Source organism: Alligator sinensis, unplaced genomic scaffold (genome assembly GCF_000455745.1).
Source record: "Alligator sinensis unplaced genomic scaffold, ASM45574v1 scaffold439_1, whole genome shotgun sequence".
Lineage (NCBI taxonomy): Eukaryota > Metazoa > Chordata > Crocodylia > Alligatoridae > Alligator > Alligator sinensis.
The window spans coordinates 806,395-828,836 of NW_005842523.1; the positions used below are offsets into that span (position 1 = coordinate 806,395).

General features: G+C 42.3%; 1 protein-coding gene across 8 annotated transcripts in view; it reads right to left on the reverse strand.

Moving 5' to 3' along the window:
- The window catches only part of ELP4 (elongator acetyltransferase complex subunit 4), a 268,164-nt gene that overhangs the window by 99,273 nt on the left and 146,449 nt on the right, over positions 1-22,442 (reverse strand). For 3 of the 8 annotated variants that reach the window (XM_025213343.1, XM_025213339.1, XM_025213340.1), the window contains one exon: positions 5,237-5,292. The exons of the other annotated variants lie outside the window; for them this stretch is intronic. In XM_025213343.1, coding sequence (XP_025069128.1) covers positions 5,242-5,292 — 51 coding nt within the window. In that variant the 3' untranslated portion in view covers positions 5,237-5,241. The remainder of the gene's footprint in view (positions 1-5,236; positions 5,293-22,442) is intronic. 8 annotated transcript variants of the gene reach the window in all.

Genomic DNA, 22,442 nt, shown 5'->3' on the forward strand with positions numbered 1-22,442 from the left:
ATATTAGAACTAGAGATAAAATAACTCATATGGTGACCAGTTCTTTCTTGAACTGAAATTTAACACAGCTTGCCTGAGAAGTTAGAAATAGTATGTTGTAACATAGTATGTTTGATTCCTGCAAGCCACTTACTAAGATGGGTCCTACTGGGCCACTGAAGTCAGTCTTCAGCATAAACAGTCTTTGCAATTATTTTATTTTCAATAAAATTATTATTATTTAAGTCACGAGTGTTAGCTTTACAAAACTGTCTGGCTGTAATGATACTTGCTACAAAATCCTCTGTTGATTTAATGTGTGACTAAGATTATAGTTTTACACAGTTTTGAAAGGTGTTGAACTGTAGTTGAGTGTACAGCTCCATTTGATTGCGGAGGAACTTGAATTACCAACATGTAGGGCCTGGTTTAAGTTGCAGGTCCAGCTTATGGTGCAGCAGCTCCTTTAATACTGGAGTTCTCCCCATGAGCCCCCTCCCCACTGATCTGAGGCGGGGCCCTGTTGGCCCCACTGTTCGTTCCTGATGGCTGGGAGGCAAAAACTGAGGTTTTGAATGTGTCATGCTTTTTGCCTCCTGTTTGGTCAGCAGCAAGTGGCAGGAGGGAAGAACTGTAGTTTTCACTCCTGGCCACCACAAGTGAGCAGCTAGGAATGGGGCCCCTCCATCAATCAGCAGTGGGTGGGGCCAGGGGGCAGGGGTGGGAACTCCAGCATTAAAGGAGCTGCTCCATTGTGAGCTGGGCCTGCAATGTAAGCCAGGCCCTAGCAATATGTAACCTTAATGCCCACTTTTGGCAATATGAAATCTTCGCATTTTTACAAATATTATCAGTATCCAGCAGTTTAGTATTTAGGGGAATCTTGTGTATAAACAATTTTCACTGCTTGCAAAAAACAAAACAACCTACTTCCTTCCAAGTCCAAATCTAAATCCAAATCCAAATCCTGAAACGGAACTTTTTTGCAGATTTTTGCAGTGGGATATTTTACCTGAATATTTATGTATTCTCACTTGCAAAAATCATAATTCTTTTTAAAGGCAAGTTAATGTCCTCTCTTCAGCTTCTGGAAGCAACAATTTAATTTAAAAACTAGTTTTAAAATGATGATTTTTTAATACAAAGGTGATTTAGTTTTCACCTATTTCATGCCTAAAGCATACTTAACGAGACTGTCACAAATCATTGTTAAGTAGATAAGGAAGTCTGTAGTAATTTGAAAATCAAACTAAAATATAAAAAGTAAAAATCTAACCTGCTTACTTTTTAACAAAGCTTTCATTACATTTTGAATGTTTAATTATATTTTATTCTGAAAAAGGGTTTTAATTACAAGCACTGGGTCATTGAAAAAACATCTTAAATTCTTAGTCTTACCTTTACTTTCTTTTACAAATTTACCCTCAAGAAAGAGACAATTACAGCATTGTAAAGTTACCAGATCATGTTGGTCTGTTACTAAATGTTGAGCATATAGGGTTCTGACTGACGTGGATGGAAAAAAAACCTGAAAAAACCCTTGTGTTTTAATGGAAGCAGTAGTGTGTTACTTTGACCCATCTCTATAGACCAGGCACTTTAGTGGGGCTTTTTTTGGTACTTTATCTAATAGCTGATTGAATCAGCTATTAGATAAAAGTGCCTAAAAGCTCCACTAAAGCGCCCAATCTATACAGAAGTTGGGGAAGCTGGGTGCAACTAAGGCACTGCCTCTTATGAGCATGTGCTGGGCTTTGATGGCTAGAAAATGGCATTTAGAGGTTTGCTTTTAGGAAATGGCGTGTAGGTAAAGTAGATATGCATTAGAATAATGGTCCAGGGGAACGGCAAGGGTTAACTCATTTCTAAAAAGCCTATTTATGACAAAGTTTCCTTCCAGGCCCACTGTATTTGAAGCCAGCAGACACACAGGCTGTGAAATTGAAGACATGTACCACACTGTTCCATAACATGAGATAAGGTGGCATTAGGTTATCGTGCCAAACTGCAGAGCCCTTGAGATTTCTGATTTTGGTGAACAGACCAAATTAAGATATGTGCATGTGATGGGTTTGTTGAAACAAAGGAATATGCTGAAAGGACAGAACGTGAACTGTATGACAACCACAGGGAAACTAATCAATGATGCCCAGGAACGAAGAATCATCAGAGGGGAGAAAGAATAAAAAATGAGGGACTTTAGAGCAGCAAAGTGTCCCTGAGAGGGGAACCTGAGGTCACACCACCACCCTGTCTCACCCTCCCCACTGGGAGGGCCTTGGCCTTCAATCTCCAGGCTGCTGACATCTGACATTCAAGAGAGAACTTCAGAGTGAAGCTCACTGACTGGCCAGATGCACCTTCCCTCTATGACAGCTGTACGATTGGTAGATATAGAATTGTTTGCATTATTCTCATCTGCTATCACTGTGTATCAATTACATTTGCCTATTATCCCATGGAGAGGTTGTAGTTGGTCTGCAAGTTTGGGTCTGTCCAGAACAAGATATCTGGATCATAAATCCAGTGCCAACAGGCTTGGTGCGGGGGCGTGCAGAGTTTAAAGTAAAGCACTGTTTCCACACCATCCCCCATCTGCAAGCAGCCACAGATGTATTTAATAACCCACCAAACAAATTCAGTTGAGTTATTAACAAAAAAGCCATATACACAAATCTAAGGTACCAAAAGACAGAATTAAGAAAAAAATTTGAAACAGTAAGTTAAATCTATTTCTTAAGCCCTCTAGCACGCAGATACAAAGTTAATTTTTACTGTATCATTTCCTAGAACTACTCTAAATAAAAATGAATTCTATTCCCTCCTTAGATAATGTTGGGTATTTTTTTTCTTGTTATATTCTTTCAACAAGAAAAGTAGCTAGTAATACAAGGAGAAAGAAATTATAATGAATAAATATGATATATTCCTTAAGAATACTTTCTAATGTGAGAAAAAGTATATATGCTATATTTTCAAATAAGAGTTTATTTCTTCCTTCCTTATTTCAGACATACAGAAAATTGATAGAGAAATCTTTTCTTCCTTGAATTGTAGGCTAAAATTTACTCTGCCTTTATCTGTAGCATATAGAGTTTAATGTATTGAAAAATTATAACTGTCAGCCCCTACAGTGCCAACTGCTGTAACTACTTGGGATGTAGAAAACCACACATGAATAGGCAGCCCTAAGGCATAAGTCTATCAAAAACGGTCTAGAATCCTATGCAGGTAAGTTTATCACAGATCATTCCCCTAACATGGTATCAGAGGTGTTCTCCCCCGCCCCTTTTAAAAAAAAAAAAATACATTTCGTTTTCTTTTATAAGAACCGTTCCATCCTAACTGATATTTGTCCCATCTTTGTCTCATCTGTCTCATCATGACACTAAGGCTAAGTACAGAAGTCAAAAATCCTAAGGTGGAATTGATTCAGTCTTCACAGGTTTCTCTAAACTGCAGAGATTAAACCAATAATGAAGTGAACTGACATTCAGTTTGCAATTGGGCAAGGCAGGTAGAGGCCTGCACTGACCCAGGCCAGAAGGTCGGGGGCACTAGAGCACACCTCCCAGCCTGCCCCCACAAGGTGAAAGAACTCTACTCCTGGTGTTGGCTCTGCTAGCTGGGCATCTGACCACAGGGGAAGCCCCATGCCTCTCTCCAGGCTGGCCTGGGATTCCCTTAGCACTGATCTGCTCAACTGTAGGGGGAGGGAGAGGGGAGGGTGGCAAGGGCAATTCCCCTCCTTCCCACAGGGCTGGGTTGGTGCGAGTCACTGACATGCAGGGGAGAGGGGGAAAGGATCCTCTGAGTCCTGATTTGCCCAGCTGCAGAGAGCAGGGGTGATTGCCCCCATGTGGCTGGGTTGGTGCTAGTCACTGATGCGCAGAGGGGAGAGGAGAGACAAAGCTCCCACCCTGGTCTCAGCTCCCTGAGCTGCAGTCTTCCCAGCTGGTGGTCCTGGACCCTGGGAGTGTCTCCCCTCTTCACCACCCAGGCAGGCAGGCTCCTAGAAAGAAGGATCAGGCCCCACCATCTGACTCAAGCTCTCAGGGCTGCCTAGCATGTCTTGCCAGCTGTTACTGGTGCCAGACTCTGGCAGGACATGCTAGGCAGCCCCCGGGGCTGGTGCTGGGTGGTGAGGTCAGATCCTTCCCTCTATGGAGTGCTCTGCCACTCTACGCAAGCCCATTGGGCCTCCTGGCACATTCTGCCACAGCCTGACATAAGCAGCAGCCAGCAAAATGTGCCAGGCAGTATCAGGGCCTTGTGCTGCGTGGTGGAGCCTTATCCTTCTTCCTATGAAGCTGGCTTAACTGGGCATGGAGGGGAAACCTCCCTCCAGGGCCCAGTCTCCCCCAGTTGGGAAGATTCCAGCTTAGGGGGCCAAGACTGGGATATGGGGGGCTTCATTCACTCCTCCCCTGTGTGTCAGTGACTCATGCCAGCCTGGCTGCACAGTGGAGCAGAATCACCCCCCACAGCTGGGCAGACCAGGGCTGGGGAGGATCCTAGGCTGGCCAAGGGAAACCCTCAGAGGCTGGGGCTCTTCCCACGTGGGCAGAAGTGAGCTTGAGGGCTGGTCAGGAGGGGGAACTCCTTTCGCCCTTCCCAAGTGGTTCAGTGATCTGTGCGGGCCTGTCCTGGGAGGGGGGAGGGGAACAACCAACACAGACAAGGGCTAGGGAGCTCTGTTCCCCCAACCCCTCCCCCTGCTGCTGCCCTGCAGAGCTGGCAGGCACAGGCAGGACCAGGCGTGGAAGAGGCATTGCTGGCTTAGCTCTGTGACAGCTGTGAGGCAGGGTTGGCCCTGGCTCAGTCAAAGCTAGACTGCCTTCCCTGCAAGGGAGGTTAGCAGGGTGGGGGTGGGGTTAATATATCTTGGAATGCTGGGGGGACTGGGACATAACTTGAGTCAGGAGGGGATCTGGGTCACAAGTTTCACAGACTGGTTTAACCTAAATCATCCAGGTTTATCTTAAACTGGTTTTGGCCATTTTGAAACTGATTAATGTGTGCTGAACTTCTGTTCTGTTGCAGGTTTAAACCCGTTTCTGATCACTTTTACCAGTTTATGTACAACTTCTGTCCCTAGCCTAAGACTAAAATGCAGGACACAACATCATTCAATAAGGGTACCTGTTTGTTAAATTCGCTTGGCATAGCACTGACTTTTTACTTATAAATGACAAAACCCAACTGTACACACCAAATACAATGAACATCAATTACAAGTCACAGTGTGCATACTCACATTTACTAAAACTTAAAGATTATTCCAGCAATGGTTGAACGTAATTGTATCACTGCCTTTCAAAGAAACAAAATATACAAGAAAAAAATAAAAACATCAGTTATCAAAGGCTACGTTTTCACTTTCTGTAATTAAAACAATGCAATCCAAAATTTGGCTTACAGTAACATACAGATGTATCTGCTAAGCAGTTACAAACAGATTTTCATTATACAATGTAATGTTCAACTACTCTTGTAATTACACATCCAGATAGTTAATAAACATAGGGTCAAAATTAGTTAAGGTTGAGGGCATAACTGGTGTGAGAAGATGAAAAGAAAACTTTTAAGTGCATAAGTTAGAAGTCAATACATAATTAAGCCTGCCTGGCATCATCCATAACATACATATCACATTTTCTTTAGAAATCAGATTGCTTTTTGACAGATGTTTGTTTTGTTCACCTTAGCCAACTCCACACCTTGTTTACACTGCCCAACCTGCTTGTATAACCGCTACATGAGCAATCTGCACTGCACAGGTCACTGGACTTAATTTTGTAAATCCAAAATTGAACTGTATGTGAGAGAGAGCAGAATACAAACCTAGAACACTATCAAAACAGTATATTCTGTAATCTCAAGATCACCTTCTACAAATCCATTCATAGCATCTGACAAAATAGGCTGCAGCCTATGAAAGCTTATGCCTTTGTGAACAAAGTTAGTTTTTGAGGTGCTACCTTGCCCTGCCTTCAGCCTGCCTTTAGACTAGGGGAGGGCAAAAATAGCCTGTGGGCTGGATGTGGTCTGAGGAGGGACTTAATCTGGTCCTTGGTGGGCCCCTTAGTCCTGCATGGCACAGGCACTGTCTGGCTCATGGTATGTCCTGCCACCCCCAGGCACACAGTGGGGCTGGGGCGGCTTCACAGCTGGAATGCATTTTTAGGTAGTTCAGGCAGCCGAGGCTCTTTCCATGTGCTGGCGCTGCTGGACCGAGCCCTGAGGTACTGGCAGGGACCCATGCTCACAGCTCCACCTTGCCCCGCTCTCACTCCGGACTCACCCAGGCTGGAGTGGAAGAAGTCTGGCCCAGCCAAAATCTATGTGCACAGCCCCAACCTCGGCCCATCCTACACCTGCTCCAGACTGTCTGCCCATGCTGAGCAGCATTCTGGTTGAGGCCAGGCTCTTCCTGCTGCAGCTGTCTGGAGCCCACATGCCGTCTGCCCTGCGGCAATTATATGCTGTTGTCATTGCTGCCTCTGGGCCATCAGCAGTGCAGTGGTGGCAGTGGAGTGGAGCCACAGGGCAGCCTAGGCATGGGCTCTGGGCAGCTGCAGCAAGAAGGGCCTGGTAGCAGTGAGGGGGAGATGGCGAATCTTCACCTATGCCCAGCAGCAGCTTCTGCCAGCCACCACCACTGCTGTTGCTGCTCAGTGGGGGCAGGCGGTCTGGAGCAGGTGTGGGGCAGGTCAGGGCTGGGGCTGTATGTGAGGGTTTCAGCCAAGGCGAGTCCAGGGTGGGCACAGGGTGCATGCTGAGCTGCTGCTGGGTGCTGGTGGAAATGACAAAGAGGAGCCACAGGGAATGTGGGCTCTGGGCTGTTGCAGGGCAGGGGAGGGAGTGCTGACCAGCCTGTGACAGCTCTCCAGAACTGTAGGTCTAAATAACTTCCCGCACCTGCTTTGGACTACATGGCTAACCAATTCTTTCTACATATGATTTGTTAACAAAATTGGTTACTGTTATCATTACTAAATACCTTAACCACTTTATTTGCTTTTTGTTTATTAAAGTAAAATTTGTTCATTTTAGAATGTCTTAAGAAATTAGGAGAGGGAGAGGCATGGATTTTACTAAGCCCCACACCTTGATAATATAGTCATTTTACTTCTGATTGCAATCACAAACTTCAAACTCATTTTGGGTAACTAATGATTGGTTACACCAAAAATCAAAATAAAACTACAGAAGACCTAAACATCTTAAGGTCAAGAGAATCCTCCTTTCAGCTAGTGCCATTTGATAGCCCTCGTAAGGTGTAATCATGATGATATATGATTACATGGGAACAGTTCAGCAAAAAGTTACTTTTATTCTATGATCACTGCTAGGAAAGCAAAATTTAAGTCACTGCAGCAATTCTGGGTGCTGAAAACTAACCGCAAGTCTTAGACTAGCATGTATAGTGTAGCATGTATAGTAAATGATCAACACAAACAAGCATTCACTGTTGGCTATATTATTGTATGTAAAAACCAGTCTATGCTTTCTTGAAAACATGTTAAAAATTTGGGTTAGGGTATAAAACTCCTCAGATCCCAACTGTTTGATTGCTGGGGCCAAACTGGGATGCTGGGCTGTCTCCAGTCAGACCCTGCAGACTGCTGTGACCTGGACCCTAGGTCCAATCCCAGTGCTCATCTGAGTGTTGAGATCAGGCACAAGGCAGCCCAATCCCCACTGGGGATTAGGCTGGGGATAGCCCTAGGACCTGGGGCTGTCCAGGGCCACTATTGACAATCAGCTTAAAATAGATCTGGGGCTGCCAACATGCTCTTGACTGAACCCATGGTAATACAGGGCAGATGTTGACAATCACCTGATTTTTGGCATCTGCTGGTGCAGTCCTAGGTCTGGAACTCATACCATGCACTCATTTCATTTAACATGGGGGAAATAAGCCCTTTGTCTCTGATTCGAGTACAAGTGGGGAGGACAATGGTTACAGCTGTGACCCTGGCCCCAAACCTGAGCTTGGACATGGAGACACAGCCATTGCCCCTCCCCCCCTGCTCCCCCCTGGCTCTGCCCCCTGCCCTCCGCTACTGGAAAGCAAAGAATACAACAATTTTTCAGACTTCCTGTAAGATCAGCTCTGCACTCTTAAGATAAAATATAATTTTAAATCTGTGAGGTTTTTACAAATTTTCTTTGTCAATAACTTTAGCTTAAAGTCAACCAGTTCACATATAAAAAAGTGTTCTTTATCTGCTCTACCTGAAAACTGATTCTGAGACCAAGTCCCTTTTTTGGTTTGCACTTTTTTGATGATTTGCAAATCCAGAAATAATCCAGATCTTTCCACCAAAATTTTATTGGCTCTACAATGATGAGGGGAATAATTTAAAATCTCATTTCAGTCAGTAAAGTTAGAGACATATGGCTTAATATATAATAAGAAGTAGGTGCATTAAAAAGAAGGGGACACTTTTTATACAGTAATTTTCTGAATATAACTGCAATTCCACATCTAGGAACAACATTATGTGTCCACTTTCTGCTTTATGCAAAAAAAGACAGTCATTAAAAAAATTCTGATTGTCTTAGGTTCATAGTTTCTAGGGTCGGAAGGGACCTGAATAGATCATCAAGTCTGACCCCCTGCCCTGGGCAGGAATGAGTGCTGGGATCATAATACTCCAGCCAGATATCTATCCAACCTCTTGAAGACCCCAAGGTAGGGGGGAGCACCACCTCCCTTGGGAGCCCATTCCAGAGCTTAGCAGCCCTAACTGTAAAGTGATGCCTCCTGATATCAAGCCGGAACCTGCTCTCAATCAATTTGTGGCCGTTATTCCTTGTTATCCCAGGTGGTGCCTGGGGGAACAGAGCCTCACTTATTTTTTGCTGGTCCCCCCGGTGAGTTTATAGATGGCCAGCAGGCTGAGGCCACCAGATCCTTCTGGTCTCATCCTCAGCCTGTTAAAACATGAAGCCATTCAGGTACAGTCCAAACACACATGTCCCATGTGTTTCTCGCAGCAGGGCCTGAGATGATGGGGCTGAGAGCTAGGCCTTAGCCCAGTCACTCAGTACAGACATAGCATAATCATTATGCTACTTATTAAAAGAAGATACTAAATTATGGGTCATAGTTAACAAAAAGTTATGTTTCTGGGAGTGTGTAGAGGCAGAATATTTGTTACAAAGAGTAAAGATATGTTTACATACCACAATAGTGCCAGGTAGAGATACTCAAGTTAGCTTGTTTAGAGCTAACTTGGGTACCAAAGGCATTATAGCTACATTAACATAGTAGTCTGATTAGAGTAATATGCCTTGCTTCTATTGTGGCTATACTGTTTCCAGTATCAGAACAAGTTTGTTTAAACCTTGTTCAGATACCTCTATATGACACTATGTTGTGTAATAAACCCAAGCACTTAAAAAACACAGGAGAAGGAAATCAATGGTAATAAATGAGTAAATATGGGAAATAGGATCTATGTTGTGTGTTATTGGAGCAAATCAACTATATATGACTGTGTGGCTGAATTAGTTCTCCCTTGTTTCAGGGTCACTAGTTTTTAAATTTCATGATTCAACCATGTAGCAAGGTCCTGCTCTTTTGGGTTTGTCAGCTGAAATGCTAAAAGAGGCATGATACTGTATTTGTTAGCTACACTGCCAGAAGTAAGGAACATACATGGTATGAAGCTGCCAGCTATTTCAGCAAGACCATTACCTTTATCTGGAGAGTAAAAGGCCTAAAAATTATATCTGAATTTTGAAAAATGAGAGCTCTGTGAATTAACATAACAGAATGGGGATAGTGGTAATGGGCTACCTTTGTATCTATATAGCTATATAAATATAGATACATACATATATAGATATAGAGATCTGTCTATATATTCTATATCTAGATAGATAGATAGATATAGATACACATACACACACACACACAAACACAAACACACCTCTCTCTATTACAGGAGATGACATTCATTTAGTTGAGGGGGCAATTTGGCTTCATATATCTTTGTGTTTTGACTGAAACATACCAAGTACAAAATGTCCTGTTAAACAAAATTAAAAGGTAGTAAAAAATATCTTTAGAGTGCACTTCTCTAATATGTTTCATTTCCAAGTAGAATCACTTAGTTTAACATACTGCAACCATAACAGGAAAGTATCAGAGTAGGTAAGAGTAAGTATCCCCCCTCCGCCCCCTGGGAAGGATTTTATTAGTTGAACATTGTATCAAGAACATTTTTAGAATTTGTTAATTCATGAAGAATACATTTTCAGCATATGTGAAATAAAACAACTGTGAAGAAAGAGACTATATCAGAATTTTCCTGACTTACTACTGAGGTCAATATTACAAAACAGATTATATAAAAAGGTAGAAACCTTGCAGAAATACTTTTATATTAAATTTTTAAAATTATTTTATGGAAAGTCCTAATCTGAAGGCTTTTTTAAAGAAAACATGCATGAATATATATATTTTATTGTTTGTTAAACTGCAACCCTTGAAATAAATATATACTACTATAAGTAATTTAAAAAAAATTGTGTTGGATACACACTTTTTTTCCCTTGCCATTTTTTCTAGCTTACATATTATCAAAATGCTCCAAGCAGGTGTGAGTTCTGGTAAAGGTCGGAGTAACAAGCATCTTGTTTGATATTTGATTATCACATGTTCTGTTAATAAAATAATGTTCTCATAAACAATAAATTACATTTTATGCACATATTGCATTTTTACGTTAATGAATGTACTTTTACATTAGATGACATAAATTCTTATTAAGACAAGCATTTACTAGTTTTAGTGAATTATTAATAGAGAATGTCTTACAAAAATAAAACATTCTGCTTGGGGAACAGCAACAGCAATATATCTGAAAACAAGGAAGTTAAAAAAAAATCTTCTCTGCTTCGACATGTTTTGCTAAAAGTCTCTTGACACAAATAAAAGGATCCTCCCCAGCATATGGAGGAGTTGCTATGCCCTTCCGGGGATGGTCTGTAGCTATGTTCACCTCAGGCACGCCAAGGAGAGGTGAATTGTCAAATGTAATTTCAATCATTGTGTGGTTTGGTTGAAGCAGATTAGTTGTATGCAATCATGATAGATAGTTTATCCCAGCCCCAAACTGCCGCTTGGGAAATCTTGCACGCAAACGAACAGAAACTCAGTCATTATTAGTGTCAAAAAGGTATAGAGAGGCAAAATTTGGTTGGCAGCCAGGGAAGATGAATCAAGGCGAAAAAGTGACCAATTGCATGTTCAAAATAGGAATTGATAGGCATGCTGTAGTTTGGAGAGATCTTAAAAACCAGAAAGTGTCATATATTATTAATTATTCAATGATTAATATTTTAAAAAAAATGTTTCCATGGAAAAAATGTGATTTTTAAATTCAATAAATTACATGCATAAATCCCAATGTTTAAATCTTGTTTAAAAGCCTTATTTTGGAAGTATTAAACTATAGATGGATATTAAAAATAATTTCTATAGATATAAGATAATACATATTTCTCATTAAGTAAAATATGGAAGTAAATGTTCATTGATTTTTAAATAATTTAAATGAACATTTTTATTGCTGAATTATTTCTGTGCAAAGAATTCAGTAGAAATAGGGTAAGGTTACATATTACAATACACAGGTCATATGCATTATCTTTAAAAAGCCAGCTAAATATTTCATCAAGAGAATGATAAAATACACCTGTGAGAGTTATCACAAGCCCTGGTCCTCACAATACAAAAAATTACCAAAAAGATAAATGTCCTCAAGTTTCATTGCCTGAAGTGATATGCTCTGACAAATCTAACAGCTCTTTCTGTGTCATTCCTAATGCACTTGTCACTCAGTATTATCCATCCTCATTAATGACAATGGGAAAGTTTATCTTGGGAACACGTTTTAAATCATCCACTTTTTACAATGGGACCATGAAATCTCTTACAAAACATGAGGCGGGAACTACTTTGACAACAAAACCCCTTCCTGGCAGCTTTACTCTTAATTCCTGTTCAAGGAATAATGTGTTTATTATAAAACCATACAGAACAATATATTAAAAGAAATTTGAAACAAGAATAGTAAGTGTGATTTTCAAGTTATCAAGTATTTTTACATTTTTATTAGGCTCAAAACATGAAGTCTCATCAGTGTACCTTTATGAATATGTATATTTTAAAAATAAATAAATAAACATGTATATGAAGTGTTAAACTCTTCCTGATGGTTCAGAAATGCAGCTACAACATGAAACATTAGCTTTCAATTAAAACAAACAATAAACAAAAACAATAAAATGCACCACGAGTCTTCACCAGCTAATTAGCATAAGTATTGTGATTCTCCATTTCTTATTGAAAACGTTAAAATCTAACAGATGATCTGTGGTTCAATTCAAACTGTACTGTACCTGTTCATATTTTTAAGGTATACCTCTTCAACTCTTCTATACTTGAAATTTAATCATACTTGTCATTTTTCATATACCTCCTTTAATAATGTGTATGCCTTTAATTGACAGCTCCTGAAAATAGTTCTCATTTGCTGGGATAACATATACTTTGCAGAAGATGCTCTGCACCTTTTCAATCATATTTTGGAAATTGTAATGTGGAAATTGGAACATTAGTCCACTTTTCTCTCTAATGTTACTTGTAGGAAATTACACTATTCATTGTACTACTGGTTTTTAACCTTTTTAGGCTTGAGGCGCCCATCAGTAAGCGTGATGCATCCCTCAGAAAATGCCAGGTCTTGGTTTTCACTTGCTTTTTGACTACAGATAAATGAAAGAACAAGTCTTCTGTTGCAAAGAACTCAGAAAGACCACAACAGGTCAGGGGTGTAGGTTGTAGCTGTGTTGGTCTAAGGACATAGGCAGATAAGGTCCTTTGGGTGAATCTGATATCTTTTATTAGACCAACTAAATAGTTGGAGAACAATATTTAAGCAAACTTTTAGGTTCAAAAACCCTTCGTCGGGCTAAGGAAGTTTCAGTAGTTGATGTGTGCTCTTCCTGGATGGAATGAAAAGTAAAGAAGCCAGAGGCTGGGCTGGTATGCATACAAGACAGGCAGTCAGTGAAAATGTCGATTGAGGAGTCAATGGGTGAGAGACAGGCTGGGTGGGGGGGGAGAGAAGGGGGATGAATAGTGGAGAAATACCTGGGAAGTCAGCTGTCAGGCAGGTTATAATGTGTCTAAATTAAATATAATCCAATGTCTATATTTAGTCCATGATTTTTAGTATCCAGGAGGTTGATAAAGTAGAGTTCATAAGCTCATCTCTGGGAAGTGTTTTGTAAGTTTCCTTTGAGGATCAGGACTGAGAGATTGGAGAGAGTGGTTTTCTTGTGAGAAATGTGCCCCCACAGGTAATTGGGTATTCCTGCCTTTGATAGATTTCCGGTATGCGTTCATTCTGGTGCGCAGTTGTTGTTTGGTCTCACCTATGTATTTTCCATTTGGGCATTTGGTGCATTGGATGAGATGTATTACATTTCTGGAGGTGCAGCTATAAGATCCAGGAATGCTGATGGCTCTGTTGTGGGGTGTAGTGATATGTGGGGGTGGTGGAGATGTGTTGGCAGGTTTTGCATTTCTTGTCATGGCATGGTCTGGATCCATTTGGTATGTTTTGGGTCTGAGGAAGGTTGCTTCTGGTGATGAGGTTGGTGAGGTTCAGTGCTTGTTTGAAGGCTAGGATGGGTAGCTCTGTGAAGATCTCTTTTAGGGTCTGTTTCTAGTATGGGTTGCAATTGTTTGAGGATTTTCCATACAGGTTTGAGGGAGGGGTGATATGTCATAACCAGCGGTGTACGATTAGTGGGGGGGGTTTCTTCTGTACTGCAGCAGTTCTTCACGTGGTATCTGGGTGGCTCTTTCAAACGTGCGATCTATCTCTCTGGAGGAGTGTGCTTGTTGGGTGAAAGCCTTTTTAAGACTGGTGAGGTGGCAATCCCAGGTATTCTCTTCAGTGCAAATTTGGTGGTATCTGAGGGCTTGGCTGTATATCATAGCTTTTTTGGTGTGTTTAGGGTGATTGCTGGTTCTGTGCAGATACGTATGTTGGTCTGTGGGTTTCTTGTATAACGTGGTCTGTAATTTATCATTCTGGATACTGATCATTATGTCTAAAAAGGAGATGTTGGTGCTGGAGTATTCAAGAGATAGTCAATACTGACAAGTGCAGGGTACTGCACTTAGGGAGAAAGAACCAGCAGCATACCTACAGCCTGGGGAACTCCCCTCTTGTCAGCACAGAGGTAGAAAAGGATCTTGGAGTCATTATAGACTCCAAGATGAACATGGGCCGCTAATGTGGGGACGCAGTCAGGAAGGCTAATTGCACACTGTCATGCACCCACAGATGCATCATGACTAGGTCCAAGGAGGTGATCCTCCCCCTCTACGCGACACTGGTCAGACCACAGTTGGAGTACTGCATCCAGTTCTGGGCACCGCACTTCAGGAGGGATGTGGACAACATCGAGAGGGTACAGAGGAGGGCCACTCGCATGATCAGGGGGCAGCAGGGCAGGCCCTACGAGGAGAGGCTACGAGATCTGAACCTGTTCAGCCTGCACAAGAGAAGGCTGAGAGGGGATCTGGTGGCCATCTATAAACTGGCCAAGGGAGACCAGCAGGCAATGGGACAGTCCATTCCCCTGAGCACTACTGGGAGTAACAAGGAATAATGGCCATAAGTTGACTGAGAGCAGATTCAGGCTAGATATCAGGAGGCACTACTTCATAGTCAGGGCAGCTAGGATCTGGAACCAACTTCCAAGGGAAGTGGTGCTCGCTACTACCCTGGGGGTCTTCAAAAGGAGGCTAGACAGACACCTTGCTGGGGTCGTTTGACTCCAGCATTCTTTCCTACCCATGGCAGGGGATCGGACTTGATGATTTGCTCAGGTCTCTTCCGACCCTACCAACTATGCGCAACTATGCAGTATAGTTTGATGGACGGGTGGTGATTGTTGAATTTCTGATGGAACTCAATCAGAGATCAACAAGTCAGAACACTTTTAACATTATAAAAATCTCTGTGTTCATCTTGTGAATCATATTTGCACACCTAACAGTGCTAACAATGCATGACAGTCTTGAAAGGATTTCAAGGCACCCCAGGATGCCATGGCACCCTGTTTAGGAATTACTGGTCTAGCAAAGCAAAAATTAAAGCATTTCACTTTCTATTATGTCTTGCATTATCTTCCCTTCCATTAATAATGGTCTTTTATGAGCATACACATTATTTTAAAACACAAAAATTAAAAACAACAGAATTAGACAAATGCTTAAGATTGATTTTTCAGACATACATGCCCTGACATGAACACACACTACTTCAGGTTCCAATATGCAGAACAACATGTATCTATAAATTCAGGGTGCAAATAGGCATTGCAGTTTGAGTGTACAAACACAAAAAGTCACATTCTGTATAAGGCAATATACAAATGTAAAGAACAACAATGATGATGATTATTGTTATAGGTCTGTGGTTTTTTCACTGTTATAGATAATTAGAATGACAATACCTTTTAAAGCATATGACCAGTAAAATGGAAAGATGCCAAAGCATCTGCGACAACTAAATTCTTTATATAACTCATATATTTTAAAAAAAATCCTTTCAGCCACAGAGTACACTTCTGCACTCATACTTACTATAAAATTGGGTCAATGCAGTAGCTTTAATCTGTTCCTGTTGGCCCCTTCACAGTCAGAATGCTATTTTCATGTCTGGCAAGGGGAATATATAGGCCCAAGACCAGCTGGCCAACTGAGAACTACGCTTTTTTTGCAGGCTGTATAACTGATTGCCCCAGAAGTTCTCAAGAAAGGTTTCTCTTATTGCCATGAGCCATGTAGAATGCAGAAGACCATGCTGCTTCTGTTTCCTACAGATCTTGCAAAACTGACAATTTTTCTTTTTCCAAAGGATTTTATTGATTTGTTAATGTGGTAATATTAATGATCTCCTTAACAAAAAAGGTTTTATTAAAAGAATGATATATCAATTGACCATTCATTCATTTAATGAGCAATATGAGAAATACATACTAGTCATTAGTGAAATGAATGATTATCCCATTCATAATATGCTATTAAAATATAAAACAAATTTATAAAGCACATAGCTTAATCAGGACACAAAAACAAGCAGACCAAGTTTAAATTTAATGTAATTAACTTGAATTAATTCTTTAAATGTTTTATGGACATTAGAGTTCACATCTCCATATACATTTTAAAAATAGATACATATTTTAATGATACATAAAAATTAAAATTATTAAACAAAAATAAAATTTAAGCAAAACATATTAAAAGACTATTTACATTGACTAATGCCCCTTTACTTGAGCAAAATGTGAATTCCATTAACTACCCAGCTCTTCAGAGTATCAGGAATCTGTTCTTAGTTACTTACTAAAATAGCTGCACACATTTAATATTTATGTTGCCTGCCTTTTTATCCATTTTTAAAGAGAATTAAAGGAGTAGCTAAAACAACTGTGCCAACAACACTATGGGAATGTTATTTTTAGTTTAGACAATGATGCAGACAAAGCAGAAAGAGCCTGTGGCTATCTGTGGCTCAGCTGAAAAGGACATCTAAATTTAAACATTTAATTCTCTTATTAATTCCTTATTCTAACAGTAATATAAAGTATTAAGAAACAATTATATCAATTTGTCTTAACACATACTCATCCTAATGCTAATAAATACTGGGATAGGTTGATTCTTAGGTTACAACCTAGCAGAAGCTTGTATAATTCATATTACATAGCCTGTAGTGGCAGAGGGCCAGCTGAAAAGGACTGCAGCAGTGTAAGAGCCCCACCCAGCATGACACCAAAAGGTCAGAAGTGCTGGCTAGTAATAGGATTGGAGTGTTCTAGTGATTTCTACCAACAATAATGTTGGTCCAATACAAGATACCCCCCAAAAAAATAAAAACTGTCTCAAGTATTGGCTTTGAAATTTATCTAGGGTAGCTGAAGATGTTGATTAAGTATACTCCCAGGGGATCTTACATAGGTAGCTGTATTATAGCATAACTGTGACTAAATCTTTTTATTTAAGAAGTCAAAGGTGCAAATCCTTTTTTCTCTACCTTGGGGAAAATTTCAATGTCCACACCCCAATAGGCACTGAAAATTCAGAAAAGACAAGTGTGTACCTCTCTAGGCTAACAAGATAAAAGTGAGTATACAAAATTGTCTAAAATGCCTGTGTAATACCAGAACTGAAAATACACAAACAGTTTTAAACCCTATTTTAAATAATGATAGCCCTATATACTCATTCCTCCCCCACCATGCAAACAACTGTGCAACTTTAACGAATGCATGGTAAAGGAGTGCCAACGTTAAGGTTTATTACACAACCCAAACTTTCTCTCATGTGCTTAGTCACATGTTGACCTAAAAACACCTGCAAGCCCAACTATTTACAGGTGTCTTAGGTCAGGTAAATCAAAACCGCTAGTAATTGCTAAAAATTTGGGCTTACAGCTATGAAGTATTACTTACATGTTCTAGAGTTCCTCACTCAATGTGCTGTCCTCAAGCAGATGGGTTTGTGGTTATCAGAGAGTCTAAAACTGTATGCTCTGACAGCATTTAAGTTCAGGCTAACATTACCTAAGATTTAGACAGATATACTAAGGGTATACTGGTCACACTGGTCACGCAGTTTCTAGTAAAAGCAGTGTGTAATTTTTGGTTGCCTATTGAAGGACTGGGTGCCAAGCAAAACATAACAAATCCTATTAATAGATCTTTAGTTAATATTAAACTTCAAATCACTTAACCAGTGATATTTATAAAATGCCATTAAAACACATATAGCTAACCAAAATTAGACACCACCCCCCCTCCCCCGCCAGAGTACGAAATGGGTCAGAGACAAACAGTGGTAAGCCAGACTTAAAGTTTATAGGTTTACTTATTCCCTAGCCACTGGAGTCTTCAACCATTTTGCTTAAGGCTGGATCGACTGCTTATATACAAAACCTAGGCAATAACTTTTTGCCTGAATCCCAGAAGACAATTCATTTTTATATTGCACCTTACTTTTTGGTAGGTAGGACATAATATTTCTACACTGTGTTAGTAAAACATTTTTATTTAAAAAATAGTACTCAATATCTTTTATTTTCTGTCCTGCAGTTATATTGTTAGCTGCTGCTGCTGCTTCTTTTTTCTTTGTTGTGATTCTAAGTCTCACAAGCTTAAAAGGCTACCCTTCATAGGAGATCTCTAGGAAACACTGATGTGTTCCCGAAGGAAGTGATGTTGACAATTCAGTAGGGGCAATTTTCCTTCTAAGTCAGTGAAATAAAACACCAACAGTGTTAAGGAGCACTGTGCTAGGAGAGAGAAAATTTAAACTAAATGTAAAACCGAGGTCTCCTAATCACTCATGGACTTTCAAGGACTAAACTTTTTCACAAGAAGAAAGATAGTCATCTCTAGATGGTCAAACTCTAATTTGGGTAATTAAATTTTAGCTAGCTAAACTGTGGCTCAAGCTTCAGTTTGATTACATATTTTTCACTACCTAACCTAAACTATCATTGCTCTGTTGCTGTGTTCTGTTACTCAGGCTAGGGACAGAAGTTACACATAGACAAGTTTAAGTGATCAGAAACTGGTTTAAACCTGTAACAGAACAGAAATTCAGTGCACATAAACTGCTTTCAAAATGGCCGAAACTGGTTTAAGATAAACCTGGTTGAATGTAATATCAAATTTAGGTCAACTCAGTTTAAGGAACTTCTGTCCCAGACCCCTTCCTGGTTTAAGTTAACTCACAGTCCCCCGGCATCCCAGGATGTTTCACAGCCTGGGCTGGGCTAGGGGGAGCAGGCTTGGCCCCCACCCCTCTCCTCCCTAGCCAGAGCACTATCACTGCTCCAGCTGACTGAGAAGGGGATGGGGGTGGGATGAGTGGTGGAAGGGGAGGGGGGCATGACTAGATGCTGGCCCCAGGCCTGAGGCGAAGGGGGGGAGAGAGGGGCTGGGCCAAAGTCATCACTGGAAGAAGCAGAGGGAAAGCGAGCAGGGGTAGAGATGTCCCTGAAGGTATCCAGGCGCTGCCCCGCTCTGTGACAATGATGGGGATAACATGAGGCATTCAGAAGTGGGCAATTTGGACCCAGGGGCACCTGCCAAGCAGCTTCTCCACCTGCCAGGGCTATGCCCATGCCCAGCACCGGGCAGATGTCCCCAGGGGAGGGGAAAGCAATGACACTGATCAGGAGACAAGCGGGGATCCCCCTCCCCCAACCCCTGCTGTTGACTCCACCCGAGTCACTCTCACCCACCTCCGGAGAGCTGCAGCCACCACTGAGCTGCAGTTGCCACTGCTTGCCCAGTGTTCCTGGGTGCTGCAGCTGCCTGATCGCAGCCTCATCTTTCAGACCACCTGGTCTGGGCAGCCTGGCAGCTGGGCCAGCTTTATAAGAAGCAGCAGGGCTTGGCCCAGCTGGGAGCTGCAGCAGCGGCAGGTCCTGAGATGGAGACCAAAGCCCTGAGGTAAATGGAGAAGTGGGAGACCTGGAGGAAGAGCAAGCAGGAGGGGGAAACAGGGTGGTGCTCTCATACTTCCTGAGAAATCAGGGCAATCAACTCATTACCTCAGGTGCCTGTACACAAATGAATGGAGCCTGGGAAGGAAGCAGGAAGAACTGGAAGTGTGTGCACAGACACGGAGACATGACGTGATAGGAATAACAGAGACTTGGTGGGATAGCTCGCATGAATGGAACTTGGTCATGGATGGGTACAAACTGTTCAGGAAGGACAGGCAGGGGAGAAGAGAAAGAGGAGTTACACTTAATGTAAAAGAGCCATATGATTGCTCAGAGCTCCAGTATGAAACTGGAGATAAGCCCGTCGAGAATCTCTGGGTTAGAGTCAGAGGGGAGAGCAACCAGGGTGATGTTGTGGTGGGTGTTTGCTATAGACCACCAGACCAGGAGGAAATTGTAGATGAGGCTTTCTTCAAACAGCTAGCGAAAGCTTTCCGATCATAGGCCCTGGCTCTCATGGGGGACTTCAATCACCCTGACATGCTGGAAGGGCAATACAGCAGTGTGCAGGCAATCCAGGAAGTCTGTGGATAGTGTTGGGAACACCTTCCTGGTGCAAGTGCTGGAGCAGCCAACTAGGGACTGTGTTCTTATTGACCTGCTGCTCACAAACAGGGATAAATCGGTGGGGAATGTGTAGTGGATGGCAACTTGGGCAGCAGTGAGCATGAGATAACTGAATTCAGGATCCTGAGGAAAGGAAGGTCAGAGAGCAGCAGAGTAAGTACCCTGGACCTCAGAAAAGTAGACTTTGACTCACTCAGGGAACTCATGGACAGGATCCTTTGGGAAGCCAGTCTGAGGAAGAGAGGAGTCCAGGAGAGCTGGCTGTACTTCAAAGAAGTCTTACTGAGAGTGCAGGAACAAACATCCCGATACACAAGAAGACTAGCAAGTATGGCAGAAGACCAGCTTGGCTTAGCAGGGAACTCTTTAGTAAACTAAGTATAAAAAAAAAGGAAGATTTTAAGTGGAAACTTGGATAAATAACTAGGGAAGAATATAAGAGCATTGCTTGGGCATACAAGGATGAAGTCAGAAAGGCCAAAGTGCAACTGGAGTTGTAGCTAGCAAGGGATGTGAAGGGTAACAAGAAGGGTTTCTACAAGTATGTTAGTAGCAAAAGGTGGATCAGGGAAAGTGTGGGTCCCTTACTGAATGGAGGAAGCAACCTCTTGACAGAGGATGCAGAAAAGGCTGAAGTGCTCAATGCCTTTTTTACCTCAGTCTTCACAGGCAAGGTCAGCTGCTAAACTACTGCACCTGGCAGCAGAGTTTGAAGAGGAGGAGAACAGCCCTCAGTGGTGAAAGAACAGGTTAGGGACTATTTAGAAAAGCTGGATATGTACAAGTACATGGGGCAGGATGGTACGCACCCGAGGGTGCTGAGGGAGTTGGCTGATGTGATTGCAGAGCCACTGGCCATCATCTTTGAAAACTCATGGAGATCAGGAGAGGTCCCAGATGATTGGAAAAGGGTAAACATAATGCCTATATTTAAGAAAGGGAAAAAGGAGGATCCAGGGAACTACAGACCAGGCAACCTCACCTGAGTCCCTGGAAAAATCATGAAGCAGATCCTCAAGGAATGCATTTCTAAGCACTTGGAGGAGAAAAGGGTGATTAGGAACAGTCAGCATGGATTCACCAGGGGCAAGCCATGCCTGACCAACCTGATTGCCTTCTATGATGAGGTGACTGGCTCTATGGATACAGGGAGATGGGTGGATGTGGTGTACCTTGATTTTAGCAAGTCTTTTGATATGGTCTCCCGCAACATTCTAGCAGGCAAGCTAAGGAAGTATGAGCTGGATAAATGGACTGTAAGGGGGATAGACAACAGGCTGGAGCATCGGGTTCAGAGAGTAGTAATCAATGGCTTATGGCTTGATGTCTAACTGGCATCCGGTATCAAGTGGAGTGACCCAGGTGTTGGTTCTGGGGCCGATTTTGTTCAGTGCCTTCATCAACAACTGGAAGATGGCATAGAGTGCACCCTCAGCAAGTTTGCAGATGACAACAAGCTGGGGGGAGTAGTAGATATGCTGCAGTGTAGGGCTAAGATTCAGAGTGACCTATACAAATTGGAGGATTGGGCCAAAAGGAATCTCATGAGGTTCAGTAAGGACAAGTGCAAAGTCCTGCACTTAAGACAGAACAATCCCATGCACCAGTACAGGCTGCGGGCTGACTGGCTGGGGGGCAGCGCTGCAGAAAAGGACCTGGAGGGTATAGTGGACAATAAACAGAATATGAGCCAGCAGTGTGCCTTTGTTGCCAAGAAGGCTAAGAGCAACTGGGTTGCATTGGTAGGTGTGTTGCCAGTAATTCAAGGGAAGGGATTATTCCCCTCTATTCAGCACTGGTGAGGCCACATCTGGAGTACTGTGTCCGGTTTTGGCCTTCCACTACAGAAAGGATATGGACAAATTGGAAAGAGTCCAGCAGAGGGCAAGAAAAATGGTTCAGCAACTGGGACACATGACTTACAAAGACAGGCTGAGAGAACTGGGCTTGTTTAGTCTAGAGAAGAGAACACTGAGCAGCATGAATGACTGGTACCTTCTGAGACTTGGGGGGCACAATTTGTGGGCGGCAGCGTTGGTGGCATCACCGGCAGGGTGGCAAGCAGCGATTGCCTGCAGAAGATGGCGTCGGCAGTGGGGGCGGGTGGAGGGGCTTGCAAGTAGTGAGTGCCTGCAGAAGCCAGCAGTGGTGGTGATCGGTGAGGGTTCGCAGAAGCCGGCAGTGGCAGTGAGCTGCGAGCACTCGCAGAACCTGGTAGCAGCAGCATGGGGGTGGGGAGCAACGACTCCCCACAGAAGCTGGCGGTGGCACCAG